This window comes from Peromyscus californicus, unplaced genomic scaffold (genome assembly GCF_007827085.1).
Source record: "Peromyscus californicus insignis strain IS unplaced genomic scaffold, ASM782708v3 Scaffold_16__1_contigs__length_79575227, whole genome shotgun sequence".
NCBI classification, from domain to species: Eukaryota; Metazoa; Chordata; class Mammalia; order Rodentia; family Cricetidae; genus Peromyscus; species Peromyscus californicus.
Window position 1 is genome coordinate 79,530,475 of NW_026294458.1, and position 15,396 is coordinate 79,545,870.

The 15,396-nt window shown below is 45.6% G+C and overlaps 1 protein-coding gene across 13 annotated transcripts in view; it reads left to right on the forward strand.

Moving 5' to 3' along the window:
- LOC128112311 (zinc finger protein 431-like) overlaps positions 1 to 7,409 on the forward strand; it is a 127,723-nt gene extending 120,314 nt beyond the window's left edge. For 12 of the 13 annotated variants that reach the window (XM_052741361.1, XM_052741356.1, XM_052741355.1 and 9 more), the window contains one exon: positions 805 to 7,409. In XM_052741361.1, the coding sequence (XP_052597321.1) occupies positions 3,261 to 6,479 (3,219 nt within the window). In that variant the 5' untranslated portion in view covers positions 805 to 3,260 and the 3' untranslated portion in view covers positions 6,480 to 7,409. The remainder of the gene's footprint in view (positions 1 to 804) is intronic. The other variant, XM_052741393.1, reaches the window with a different exon arrangement.
- The last annotated feature ends 7,987 nt before the right edge of the window (positions 7,410 to 15,396 follow it).

Sequence of the window (15,396 nt, forward strand, 5' to 3'; positions counted from 1 at the left end):
TGAGATAGGCCGGAGCGGCGGGCAGACAGGTATGCACCAGTGGGAGGTGGAACTGTGATGGAGTGCGGCCCGGGCGGGCACCAGCACTAGAGCCCAGGCACCAGCACTAGAGCCTGAGCACTGGGCAGAGCCAAAGCTAAGCCACAGCCTCAGCTCGCTCCAAGTGAACAGAAGACCTATTGTTAAAAGTTTAAACAGGAATGCGCGCGCGCGCGTGCCTGTGTGTGTGTGTGTGTGTGTGTGTGTTGCGTATCCAGCATGGCTGTGGTCAAAGAGATAGCCCGGAGCAGCGGGTGGGCAGGTATGCACAGGCAGGAGGCAGAGCTGCAAGGCCAACGGAACAGACCAAGGGAGCTGAGTCCGGGAGAGGGACTAACCCTAAAAGTTTAAACGGGCCCAACTTCTGGTGAAAAATGGTTTCGGTCAGGACATAGAATGCTAAGTCAATGCTGAAAGATTTACAACAAGCCCCCAAGGTCAGGCGTGTCTGCATATGCCTGGCGGATACTTCCGCCTAGCTAGGTCCAGGTCCAGATAGCCATTTCTGGGTCAGGGCATCTCGCGGGACCAAGATCCATGACGTCCCACTAGCCACGTAAGCGCGCAACGTGGCCATGTGATCTACGCGCTTGCGTGTAGTAGTGACGCTGATCTGTCCACGCCCAGCCTTTAAAATCAGGCGCCATGTTCCCGGTTTCTTCTTCCTCTCTACACACGTGTTTCCCACAGGCCTGCTCACTCTCTGTCCCTTTAATAAAACTCTTGTTAGCGGATTTTGTCGTGTTTCGTGGAATTTCCTTGCAGGGTAAGCACACAACGCAGCCAAAAAACTAACATTTTTGGTGCCGAAACCCAGCGGGCGCTTCCGGACGCCCGGCGCCTGGCGCCTGGAAACCCGTAACCGGGGACTGCAACACTCTGCTCCCTACGCGACAGACCGCTCTCCATTTCGCCTGACCACAAAAATTCCATGCAACACCGCTTTCTCCGATTGGTGAGTCCCCCCATTTTCGGCCAGCGTAAACGGTTTCCTGAATCTGTGAGACCGACCGTTGATCGTCCGGCGCCTCACCAGTATTCTTGAGACGGGGGAACCCCCGGCCACGGTCTTCATTGGCTACGGTCGGCCCCTATCGCAGGCCTCAGATTTCTAGCCCTCTCCCACGTCTGCAGCCTGAGATATTTCTCGCGTTGGGACCACCGCCGTTGGGTGCGTCCTGGGGGCCACGTGGGGCCGACGCGTTCATCCGACTTGACGAAGCGGCAGACGCTGTCCCGGGGAATCCTTTCCTCATGTGGCGAGGGCCCCTGTTTCTGTGGCTGACGAGCTAAGGAACAGCTTGTGCCCGGTATCCGTCCTTGGCCTTGGGGACGCCTGGGGCCTTGGCTCCGGATCACGTTTGTTTTTTTTCTTTTTTATTTTTTTCTGCCTCTCCGCTGCAGACATGGGAAACAAGGCTTCCAACCCTGTTAGTCCTTCCTCTCCGTTAGGCTGTCTTGTTGAAGCTTTAAAACCTCTCAGTTTAATGCCTTACATAAAGATTCCTAAGTTAACTCGTTTATGTTCTAAAAAATGGCCAAAGTATTCTTTAGAAAACAACAAAAAATGGCCGCCGAGCGGCTCCTTAGATCCCGATATTTTACGGGAGTTATCTAATTACTGTCAGCGCTCAGGCAGATGGAAAGAGTTGCCCTACATTATAGCATTTTTCTTTCTCAGTGCTAAACCGTCTCTTCTGGATTCCTTCTCTCCTGCTCATATGCTCCTGGCTATGCCTGAACTGGAGGATTCTCTGACTCCGGAATCTCTGACTCTAGATCCTGCTAATGAACCTCCACCTATTCGACCTCCAGCTCCAACTCCTAGAACAACTGTTCCTTCTGCTCCCCTCCCGGATTCTTCTTCTAAAGCTGCTCCTTCCTCGGCAGCGGCCGGTTCCAAAGGCCCTGCCCTAGCTCCAAACTTCACTCCTCCTACCACCCGCTCTCGGGCTGCTAAATTGCCGGATACCAGCCATCCAAAACCTTCCACTGTTCTCCCTTTGCAAGAGGTGGCTGGTGTGGATGGACTGATTAAAGTTCATGTTCCATTCTCTCTAGCAGAACTCTCTCAGATAGAAAGTAAGCTGGGTTCTTATACTTCTAATTCTGCTGCCTTTATTAAACAGTTTCAATATATAACTCAATCTTATAGTCTAACCTTTCATGATATATTCATGATACTTTCTAATAACTTACTTCCTGAGGAGCGCAGGCGGGTTTGGGAGCAGGCTAGGATTCATGCAGACGAAATTCATCAAACTAACCTCTCACACCCGCCAGGAGCTGAGGCGGTTCCTGACCGAGAGCCACACTGGGATTATAACACCCAGGGTGGCTGTCTAGCCAGAGATAGGTTTATTACCTGTCTCCTGACAGGTCTCCATAAGGCTGCCCTAAAACCAGTAAACTATGAAAAACTAAAAATGGTTATTCAAGATAAAGACGAAAATCCGTCTCATTTTCTAGAGCGGCTCACCAAGGCTCTACTTCAGTTCACTAGCTTAGACCCAGAGAGCCCTGAGGGCAGGCAGCTGCTAATGACCCACTTTGTCTCACAGAGCTTCCCCGACATTAGGGATAAACTTAAACGTTTGGAGAACGGCCCTCTAACTCCACAGGCAGATATGCTGGCGATAGCATTTAAGGTGTACCATGGGAGAGATGAAAAAGCCCATAAAAGGAGCTGCCAGATGCTGGCAAGCACTGTCCGACCGGCTCCCCGAAAGCCGTCTGGTCCCTGTTTCAAGTGTGGGAGAGAAGGCCATTGGGCCCAGGCTTGCACCGCCGGCCCACGAAGGGCACCAACAAAGCCTTGTCCAAACTGTTACCAAAAGGGTCACTGGTCAGCTGACTGTCCTAACGTCCCAAGTGACATAGGCACGCCAGATGAAGACCACCCTTCAGCTGACTTTGTAGGCTTGGCTTACAGCGAGGACTGACACTGCCCGGTTTCCGCCCCGGCCACTCCCATCTCACACAGGGAACCTAGGGTAACTATAAAGGTCAATGGGCGCCCCATCTCGTTCCTTTTGGACACCGGAGCTACCTACTCTGTCCTGAGAGAGTTTTGGGGGCCCACCTCTCCTGCTCGTCTCCCTATTGTCGGGGTTGGGGGACAGCCTTATCTACCTCATCAGACACCACCACTCAATTGCATTTTCAGAGGCATCCCTCTCACACACACGTTCTTAGTGGTGCCAAGCTGCCCTGTACCTTTAATGGGGAGGGATCTTCTAGCTAAGGTAGGAGCGTCCATTTCTTTCGCTCCACACATTCGCTCCATCCCAGACGCGCCAGCAGCTCCTTTACTTTTACTTCTAGCCATTCACTCTTCTGACTCTAACAATTCTTTTCCCCTACCAGCTTCTCAGGTAGACCCCAAAGTCTGGGATACCCAGAACCCTTCTATTGCTAGACACCATCAGCCTGTTATTATCCAGCTACAAGATCCTGCAAGGTATATCACCCAAGCTCAGTACCCTCTCTCACTCCAGAGCCTGAGAGGACTTAAGCCTATCATTTCTGACCTTCTCAGGAAAAAGCTGCTCCGCCCAACCTCTTCACCTTTTAACACTCTCATTCTTGCATTTAAAAAGTCTAATGGAACCTACCTCCTGGTTCAAGACCTCCGGCTCATTAACTCTGCAGTGGTCCCTCTCCATCCTGTAGTGCCTAACCCGTATACTCTCCTGTCCACTATCCCTTCAGGAACCTCTCACTTCTCAGTTCTAGATCTCAAAGACGCCTTCTTTTCTATCCCTCTCAGTCCTCAGTCTCAAAATATCTTTGCTTTTACCTGGACTGACCCTGACACCCACCGGTCCACACAGCTGACCTGGACTGTTCTGCCACAGGGATTCAGAGACAGTCCACACCTGTTTGGTCAGGCTCTGGCCTCTGACCTGCTTTCTCTGTCTCTCCCTGGCTCTAAACTAATACAGTATGTAGATGATATTTTACTCTGTAGCCCATCCTTACAGGTTAGCCAAGCTAACACCTCTGCTCTCCTAAATTTCTTATCCAGCCGGGGTTACAGGGTATCTCCTTCTAAAGTTCAGCTGTCAACTCCCCAGGTCACCTATTTAGGTCTATCCATTACTCCAACTCACAAGGCTATTACTGTAGACAGGAAGCATCTAATCCAGTCCCTCACAGTCCCTTCTACTAAACAGGAGATTCTGTCTTTCCTAGGAATAGCTGGCTTTGTACGGTCCTGGGTTCCATCTTTTTCTCCCCTTGCTCGCCCCTTATACGAGGCAGCTCAGGGCTCACCGCACGAGCCCCTCCTTCATCCTGTCACTAAACCTTTCCAAAGGCTCCAGCAGGCTCTTCTTCAGGCCCCAGCGCTCCATCTCCCAGACTTAACCCGTCCCTTTTCCCTCTATGTAGCAGAGAAAGAGGGATTTGCCCTGGGAACTCTAGGGCATCAGCTGGGACCCTCCTTTGCACCTGTAGCCTATCTGTCAAAGAAGCTAGACCTTACCAGTCAGGGCTGGGCACCTTGCATCCGTGCCTTAGCAGCTGCAGAGCTCCTTATTCGGGAATCAAAGAAGTTAAGTTTTGGGTCATCTATTACTGTTTTCTCTCACCATAATCTGTCCCATCTTTTAACTTATAAAGGCTTACAAACTTTACCTCCTTCCCGAGTTCTTTCTCTCCAGGTGGCATTACTAGAGGATGCGACGCTTACTTTCCGGACCTGTCCACCTCTCAATATTTCAAGCCTCCTTCCTCAACCTAACGCTGACTATTCTCCTTCTCATTCCTGCACTGAAACTTTAGAAGAGCTGCTACCTCACCCTTCACACATACAGGAGGGCACATTGCCTCAGGCTACTTATACTTGGTACACAGATGGCAGCTCCTTCTTATATGAAGGGACCCGTAAAGCGGGTTATGCCATAGTGTCAGATACTGAGATAGTAGAGGCACAGGCATTACCCACACACACCACCAACCAACAGGCTGAGCTGATAGCTCTCACTCGTGCCTTCCAATTGGCACAGGGACAATCTTTAAATGTTTACACAGACTCCAAATATGCTTTTCATATTCTCCTGTCCCACGCTGCTATTTGGAGGGAGCGTGGCCTTCTCACAACAAAAGGGGGATCCATATCTAACTCAGGCCAAATAATGGCCATGCTGGAGGCTTCCCACCTCCCCAGAGCTATAGGAATTGTCCACTGCCAGTCTCATCAGACGGATAGCTCCATCATCTCTAGGGGAAACAACCGGGCTGACCAGGCAGCCAGGACAGCGGCCCTCCAGGGCCAAGTCTCACCTCACCCACCACAGGGAATCCATACAGTACAGCCTACACCCTCACAGGGAACTCCAGACACTAGACAAATTCTGTCCTATCTACACCAGCTCTTTCATCCTAATAATCTTGCTCTGTCTCAATTCGTAAAAGCTCACCTGCAGCCCACCTCTGAGGATTTACAGTTCTTAAGAACTATTACTGCTTCTTGTGAGATCTGCCAAAAAACAGATCCCAATACCAAGTACAGGAGTCAGCCTTTTCCCACCCACCAGGCTAGAGGTTCCCTTCCAGGGAGTGACTGGCAGCTCGATTTTACCCATATGCCCACCGTCAGGAAAGTTAAGTATCTCCTCGTGATGGTGGACTCATTTTCAAATTGGGTGGAGGCATATCCGGTTTCTAATAAGCGGGCTCAGACAGTTGCAGACCTCCTTCTCCGAGAAATTATTCCTCGGTTTGGAGTCCCTGCTTCTCTCCAGTCTGACAATGGCCCAGAATTTACTTCTCAGATTTCTCAGACACTAGCTAAGGCGTTAAATATTCCCTGGAATTTCCATATCCCATACCGTCCTCAATCCTCAGGTAAGGTGGAGCGTACCAACCGGTCTTTAAAAACTATTCTTACTAAGATGTCACAGGAACTTCATCTCGACTGGGTAAGATCATTGCCTCTAGCTCTCCTCAGGCTCAGGGCTCTTCCTAAAAAGCCTCTTTCAATTTCTCCGTTTGAACTAATGTATGGAAGGCCAGTTCTAACACCAGGTCTTTTATCCAAACCTCCAACTATTCCAGATAGCCTGTTAACTCCTCTTTTATGTCACCTAAGGTCTATTCTATGGAGCTACGCAGACTGTTCATTACCTCAGCCGTGTGACAATAATTGTCCACCTCCAATACAGATTGGGGATCAGGTCCTTTTCCCTCCATGCCAGCGCCCTTCACCCCTTTCCCCTAAGTGGCAGGGACCCTTCAAGGTAATTCTTGTGACTCCTACAGCTGCTAAACTCGAAGGCTTTCCTCACTGGGTCCACCTGTCTCATCTAAAACCTTTTATCTCACCTCCATCCCAGAAAAATCTCTCTTCATATACAGTGAAACAAACAGGGCTTCTCACTCTCAAGCTCCAGAGGACACCAGGATCCACTGCCTTGTCACCAATTCCAGAGGAATAAGGTATCACCCCTTCATTTCCCAACCAGGGCCACACAGAGCCGGAGGCAAAAAGGACCATCAAAAATATCCAGGCGGTAAGGAATAATGTAATGCAATAATCTATCATTGTTCAATACTCAGCACCTGATCACCTGCGTTTCCTAAATGCTAACCTAATAAGGGAAACAGGTGCCTTAAATAAACTACCTCTAATAAGGCTTGTCTCAGATAGAGATCAAACAAAGTACTAAGTCCAGATCTACCTCAGGTAAATATCACATGTCTCTATCTGGACAGGCCAGATCTACCTCAGACAAATGCCAACTCCAAAATAAAATAATGATTCTTTCTCTCTAAGCCTTTTCTATGTCAACAGTATCTTGTCAAACAGAAGGTTCCCAGCCACAGCACGGATGGACAGCCGCAGAACGAGGGGACGGCAGAACTTCATTCCAGGACCTGCCCACCACCATCCCAGGACTTCACAAGATACCCTCTCATCCCCCTGCTCCCCAAGAGCCAACCAACGCCCACTATTCAGCTGGAAGCAGTCTTTGAGAGAAACGTCACCCCCATACCCAGTCAACCACAATTTTTTCTTTTTAAAAAAAAAGAAAGAGTCAGGAATAAAAGATTTACAACAAGCCCCCAAGGTCAGGCGTGTCTGCATATGCCTGGCAGATACTTCCGCCTAGCTAGGTCCAGGTCCAGATAGCCATTTCTGGGTCAGGGCATCTCGCGGGACCAAGATCCATGACGTCCCACTAGCCACATAAGCGTGCAACGTGGCCATGTGATCTACGCGCTTGTGTGTAGTAGTGACGCTGATCTGTCCACACCCAGCCTTTAAAATCAGGCGCCATGTTCCCGGTTCCTTCTTCCTCTCTACACACGTGTTTCCCACAGGCCTGCTCACTCTCTGTCCCTTTAATAAAACTCTTGTTAGCGGATTTTGTCGTGTTTCGTGGCATTTCCTTGCAGGGTAAGCACACAACGCAGCCGAAAAACTAACAAATGCTATGTGAATAAAGGATGTTTTGTTCTTTTGATTGTCTTAATAAATGTTTGGATGAATATTTGATTCTCATGGTAGATAAACTAAAGGAACAGGATTCATAATTTTGAACTATATATTAGGTGTGCTCTTGTCTGTTGATCATTACTGAAAATTTGGTTCTGCAATTTAAGTTGTTTTCTAGAAATTCTTGGTTTAATTCTATAGAAATATAACACCTGAAATGGATTGGGTTGTTAGCTTATTAAATAATGTTGCTAAGATAAACCCATAAATAATAATCTCTTACTGATAAAGAGGTTACAAAATTATTTTTCCAGTAAATAAAATACAGGTTAATTGTTTGGTCCACATTGTTAATAATTGGCTATTTGCATTAATGTGTCACTTGAAATTTATAAAAAAAGGATCCTCTTTTTAAGATTTTATAAAAATACTCCAGAGTATTACCTAAAGTTACCTCTTCAAATCCTATAGAGATTGTATTTAATACTTTTATAATTGGCATATGTAAAAAGGACCATAGAAACAGAAGCTGGTGATAGAATTGCTCAATTATTATTGCTTTCATATTTTAAATGCAAAATGGTGCCTATATGTAGAACTAGAGGCTTTAAAAGTACAGGGAAAAAGGTGTTTTGACAAACAGTTATCAATAATAAGCAGTCTAAATTAAAAACAAAATTATATGGGATTGAGATTGGAAGATTATTGGATTCTGGTGCTGGATATATCTATAATTTCACAAGAATCCTGAGATCCCAATTGGCCCCTTAAAATTTCCACCTCTAACCTACAAGATATTGGCACAGCTCAGATGCCATTACAGAGCAGGCTACTTTTAAATTGGAAGGATGAGGAAGGTCATGCAGGAACTTTTAAACGCTTTGTGCTACCTGACATTCCAGTGAACTTGTGGGGACGGGATGTGTTAGATGGTATGGGAGCAGTTCTTACTACACAGCCTGTACATCAGATGCTGAAAAGTCATGGCTACTGCCCGGGCAGAGGCTTAGGGAAAATGTTTCAAGGAGACCCACTCCCTGTGGCAGACAAAAACTGTGTCACCAGAGGTCCTGGGGATACTAGAGGACTAGGGTCTTTTCCATAGGGGTCACTATGCAGCAGCCTTTGATTACACAACCAATAAAAATCACTTGGAAAAGTGATGATCCTGTATGGGTGGAACAGTGGCCCCTTAATAAAAATTGGAGGCTGCGAACACATTAGTTAAGGAACAGTTAGATGCTGGACATATCATTCCTTCCACTTCACCTTGGAACTCACCTATATTTGTTATTAAAAAAAAGTCAGGAAAATGGAGGCTATTACAGGATCTTAGAGCTGTAAATAAAACCATGCTTCTCATGGGAGCAACACAACCTGGATTGCCTGCCCCTGTGGCAATTCCTAAACATTGGCACTTAATTGTGGTTGACTTGAGGGATTGTTTCTTCACCATTCCTTTGCATTCCGAGGACAGTCCTAGCTTTGCTTTTAGTGTTCCTCAGAAAATCTTAGAGAACCTTATCAGAGATATCAGTGGGTGGTAATGCCTCAAGGAATGGCCAATAGCCCTACTATATGTCATTTATGTGTCTTTGGCCCTAGCTCCAGTTCAAAAAGCTTTTCCAGATGTTTATATAATGCACTACATGGATGATATATTAATGGCTGCTAAAGATAAAATATTTGTTTTTGATGCCTTTTCTAAATTACAAGAGGTTCTTAGCCTGGCTAATTTACAAATATCCCCAGAAAAGGTACAGGCATCTTTTCCCTATCATTATTTAGGTCATTAATTGTTACGCACAGGCATACATCCACAAAAGATTACTCTGCGTATGGATCAGCTACTCACACTTAATGATTTCCAAACCTTTCTGGGGGATATTCAGTGGCTTTGGTCCACTTTAAAAATTCCAACAGGTCAGCTTCACCCTTTGTATGATGTCTTAAAGGGCAACCCTGACCCTTTATCTCCCCATAAATTAACAGCTGAAGGATGTATAGTCCTACAACGAATGCAAGAGGCCCTGGAACAGGCTCACATGCGGTATATAGATCTTTCTTCTCCTTTATTGTATTTGATATTTTGTTTTACTCATTCACCTACTGGAGTGTTTTGGCAAACAGGTCCTATTCTATGGGTACATTCCCCAGCTTCTCCAGCAAAAACCATTACTCCTTATCCACAGGCTGTTGCTCAGATTATATTTAAGGGAATCAAGATCAAGTGTTCAAACTCCTTTTTAAGGAGCCAGATATTGTGGTGACCCCATACACCCAGTCTCAAATAGCATGGTTGCAAGCTAATGATAATGATTGGACCATATTGACATGCTCCATGCAGAGTCGGTTTGATACTCACTACCCCTCCAATGATGTGTGTCAATTTTTTAAATTGCATCCTGTTATATTTCCCAAGATAGTACAGATGACTCCTATTCCTCAGGCCTGTGTGGTATTTACTGATGGCACTTCACGTGGTTTTGCTGTGGTGGTTTCTGGTAACATAGTAAAGAAAATAAAAGTCCAGGGCACTTCTGCCCAGATGGCAGAGGTATAGATGCTGTTGCTTGCTTTACAGATGTTTTCTGATGAGAATGTAAATATTTATACTGATAGTCAATATGTGGCACATGCCATTATGCCTTTGGAGACCACATCCTACATACCATCCATTTCTCCCATTCATGAATATTTATTGCAAGTGCAAGGACTTATACGGTCCCGCTCACATAACCTTTGTGTGGGCCATATTAGAGCTCACACTCAATTGCCTGGACCTCTAAGTGAAGGTAATTGTGGGGCGTTTACCCAACCACCCCCACAGTTCCCCAGAGTTTTCTTGAGTGCGAGCAGCAGGAAATATTAGATAGAAGGATTTATTGTGGAGAATATCACGGAGATAAACAGAAAATAAAGGATAGCCTCGAGAGGGCCTGGAACCTATTCCAACAGGCCCCGACTGTCTCTGCCCCAGGGTTTTTATAGAGACGCCAAGGGGTGGAGCAAAAGACCTCTTCCCCCAGCACAGTCAAGTGCAGACCATCCCAGACACCTGCACTTAGGCCCATGGTCTAATCATCATCTATGCGGACCTGCTGGGTAAACCCACGAGGAACCCGAGAACGGGCTCCCACAGGTAATCAGAGGGCTGATGCCATTACTCATATGGCTGTCACATTAGTTTGTTCTGCCTTTGATAAGGCTACTCAGTTGCATCAACGTTATCATCTTAATGCTGGATCTCTTCATCATCATACAGGCATAACCCGGGAACAAGCCACCCAAATAGTTAAATCATGTCCTATTTGTGTTGAATTTTTATCTGTTCCTCATTTGGGAGTTAATCCCCGAGGACTTTTACCTAATCATGTGTGGCAGATGGACGTCACACACATGCCTTCCTTTGGAAAATTACAATATGTCCATGTGTCTATTGATACATATTCTTCTCTAATTTTTGCTTCTGCCCATTCAGGGGAAAAGGTTAAGAATGTAAAGAATCATTGTCTTCATGCTCTTGCTTACATGGGAGTGCCAAAATGCATAAAAACTGATAATGGTCCCGCCTACAGCAGTACAGGATTTTCAAAATTCTGCCAAGACTTTTCTATTGTTAATAAGACCAGTATTCCTTATAACCCTCAAGGACAGGCTATAGTAGAATGTTGCCATCATACCTTAAAAACATATTTCTAAAGTAAAAAGGGAGGAGCTAGGGGCTCATCTCTCCTCTTCATTTTCTATTCTTTCCCTTGTTTTATATATTTTAAATTTTTTTATCGGTGGATTCTGCTGGAGTATCTGCTGCAGATAAGCACTGGAGGGCTCCTGTTGCAAATCATCCTCTGGTGTGATGGAAGGATCTTTCTACTGGCACTTGGAGGGGACCCGATCCGGTGTTGGTGTGGTCCCCGGGATCTGTTTGTGTCTTTCCGCAGGACAATGAAGTTCCTCTTTGGGTTCCTGAACGCTGTGTGTGCCCTGTGGCTGCTGCTGAATCCCAACATGGCAGAGACCTATTGGGCCTTCGTAAAAAACTCTCCCCTTCTGATGCCAATGGGGATTGAGAGCCCAATATGGCCAGCCTTGGCAAACATTATTGTAAGCCTAGGAACTGTAGCCATGTGGTTGGATTCTTCAGAAGGTAATGTATGGTAACCCTTTTTCAAAAATGTTGAGAATGTGTCACACCTTGGAGATTAAGGATAATTCTGAAGGTCAATGACCTTCATTTGTTAACAGTAACATGCCAGCTAAGCCTTTTCACATTTTGCAACCCTCTTCAAGCTGGTGTAGTACCTACTTTTCAGGAATGGCTCTGTGCAACATTTATTGACTTCCTGAAATTCATCTAGCCTTCTTGAAGATACCTTAAAATTTGTGAGCCTGAATGTAACCATTAATGAGACCATTAGTTCTGTTTCTTGTTTGCTGTTTTTGTTTTTGTTTTCTTTATGGTTCTTAGTTGTTCTCTTGTAGACCTGCCAGCCTAAGTAGTGCTGGGATCAAAAATAATGGGCCTTGGTGGTTCGTGTTCCTGGAGCTGCGTCCATGCCAGTGGACCGTGACAGTTAGACACAGATGATTCTCACACGCTCCAAAATAGACTGACATTGCTGTTGCTGTTGTTGCTGTTATAGCAGTGGTGGCCACTGCTGCTACTATTTCTGGGATGGCTATTTCATAATTGGATTCTACAGCTAGCACAATGGAGACCCTGGCAGCAAAAGTAGCTACCACAGTTAATCTTTTATTTTATTGGGCATGATAAATTTAATTCTACATTTATACATTTAAATTGGCTTTGAAAGTTGTAAAAATTATTTAAACTCAAGTTCCACTTGCTTATGGGATACCACCTTACAAGGACTCCAATTTGCAGTAAAGCTCGTTTAACAAGGGAATGGCTCAGTTGCCTTTAGCCTCCTGGCTATGGGTGGGTTAGGACTTCTGTTGGTCTTTTCTGTGTCGCACAGATTGCAAGCCTGTGGTGGTATTGTGTTCCCCAAAATATTGTGTACCTTAATAAACTTATCTGGGGTTAGAGAAAATGTTAGCACACGCCTTTAATCCTAGCATTCCAGAGACAGAAATCCCTCTGGATCTCTGTGAGTTCAAGGCCGCATTGGAAACAGCCAGGCATGGTGACTCACACCTTTAATCCCAAAAAGCAGCCTTTAATCCCAGGGAGTGGTAGAAAGCAGAAAGGTTTATAAGGCGTGAGGACCAGAAACTAGAAGCATTTGCCTGGTTAAGCATTTTGGCTGGTTAAGCTTTCAGGCTTTGAAGCAACACAGTTCAGCCGAGATTCATTCTGGATGAGGACTCAGAGGCCACCAGTCTGAGGAAACAGGACCAGCTGAGGAATTGGCAAGGTGAGATAGCTGTGGCTTGTTCTGTCTCTCTGACCATCCAGCATTTCACCCCAACAACTGGCCCTGGGTTTGATTTTATTAATAAGACTCTTTAACATTCATGCTACACAAGCCCAGTGCCACTTTGAGATCTTTGGCAGCAGTTACTCTACAGCTCACGTGGTTGAGTCTATATGATAATGAGTATTCAGAGTCCGGTAATGCTTGGGGGGTGGTCATCAACCTAAGACAGAGCACTTGTGTGGCCTGGGCAGGTGTCTATGACAGGTAAGGTGACCTGCTGACATCCCACGCAACCTAAGTCAGAAACTCATTTTTTAGTTAAAAAGGGGGGACCTGTGGGCCCTGGTCCCCCTCTGTGAGTGACAGCCACCTTGCTTGCCGACCTTGACCAGATGTCCTTCCCATTCAGATTCCCTGCCGGTTTCCTTCTCACCTAACTGATCAATCTGAGGTTCTTTGTTCCTGTATCCTGCATTTGGTGTAAACAGCTTAGATGCAAAAATGTAGCGAACTTCTGCCCTCAGGGGATCTGCCATTGTGCTCTAAGCCTGTATTTAAGGTTTCCTCCCTCTTTCAATAAATGGCATTCAGCTGGCATTCCGCATTCAGCTGTGGCCACTGACTTGTTGTCTCTTGTCCCTTAGCCCCTCGCTCGGACATGGTGAACATGTATCAGTAATGCGGGCATTGCCGTTACAGTTAAGGACTGGCCTGATCAAGCAAAGCTTTCAGTGTGTTTGTCTGCAGGATTTCCCAGCTATGAGGCAATGGGTTGGTTGTACTGGACATTGAGTGTGTAATGAAATGTGCATACAAAGGAACCTGTGCTTTGAATGAGGAACAGGATGTGCTCTTAAGAGAGTGGAAGAATGCCTACTAAAATACAAATAAATGTTCCAGACTAGGGCCCTTTCTGCTGGGTTGGAAGGGCAGAGCTTGAAGGACTGTGCTGTCTAAGTCATTTGATCTCGGGTCACCCAGTAGGGGAGCTGCTAATATTCTGAGGTCCAGCTGGATGGCCCTAGCCAATGAGGAATTCTGGGGAGGCTTAGCAATCAGGAGAAATAGTGGCAGGTAGCTTGTGGGTTCTTTCCAGGATTCTCCTCTGCTTCTGCTGTAGGGAGTTGTAAAAAAGACCACAAGCCATACCATGGTGTGTGTAAGGTGTTCAGAGCAGGTCTGTTGAGCTGTCATTTCTGCTGAGATTTGGATGGACCATGAGGCAGACTGTGGTTCTGTTGGTCCATGTGTTGACCTGGACAGTGGCCCTTGTCCTCTGAGCCTCCCTGTGTATGGATTTCCTGGGGAAGGGTAGACTCTGCAGCCCTGACATGAGAGGATATGATGCTTGTAGTGTTACTGTCCAGTGTGTACACACAGGCACTGCTTTTGGTGTGCAGTGGGAAGACAGATTGAAAAACTGAAGGTCTGGTTTCTAGAAGTTCTGAATATTGCATTCCAATTTCAGGTTTATTTTATAAATGTTACAAATAGTTTAGAAACTGGTAGAAAGATGGTGATGTGCATCACCTGTCAGCAATACATGATTAGAATGCTTTTAAATTTCTGCTACTACCAGCCACAGTGGTGTGATTCGGTGAAGTTTAGTTCCAGGGGACAAAAGGAGTGATCTGCAAAGATTTCTCAGGTGTGCATGGTGTTGGGCAGGTAGATAGGGCAGAATTCACATCTTGTGCCATAATCCATGTGGCAGAAAGCAGATTTTAAATTATTCTTCTCTGTTGTTTTGGGATTGGGCATCAGTGGGACTGGGTTTACCTGAAACCACAAAGAGGCATAAGGGGCTGCAGAGCCATAGGAAGAGATCACTTCCATTTGCAAAGAGAGCTCTAGATCATGGGACTTCTGTCTTTGAAAGAAATATCAGTAGCTGGAGGGTCAGAAACAACAGTTTAAGGGTCACTTAAAGTTAATTTTGTGAAAGTTGTGAAGTCTGTGTTTAATTTCTATTCATAGGTAGCTGGGTGACATTGGTCAAGATCACACTTTTCCTGGTGAAGTTTCCTTTGGTCTTTTGATTAAAAGTTGACTATTTTCCTGCCTTCATTTCTGGCTTTTTCTCTCTTTCCCCTTTATTCCTTCACAGATATTTTACACATTCTTGATTGTTGTATCTTTATGATAAGTATAGAAGTCATGTCAATCTGTGTACCTTTTTTTTTATAATCCCATTGAGAATTCTGAATGTTTCTACTGTGAATGTAGCTTTGTAATCAGCTTTCCTGTTATAAATTGTTGAGCACTGTTATTGGATGGTATTCATTTTATGGTGCAAGTTTATCATACAGAACATCTTAATTTTGATGCTTCATGTTCCCAAGGATCATTTCTTTACTTTATTTAGATTTTGTTATTGTTTTTGTTAATCTGTGAAAAACTTTTGTTTTATTAGATAAAAGGTATTATGGGTCTTGGCATGTGGTTTAGCACATTCTTTTTGGTGATGGCCTGAGTTAAGATACCTACAGTTGGGAGGCTCATAACTCTGCTATTCCAGATCCAGGGGCTCTG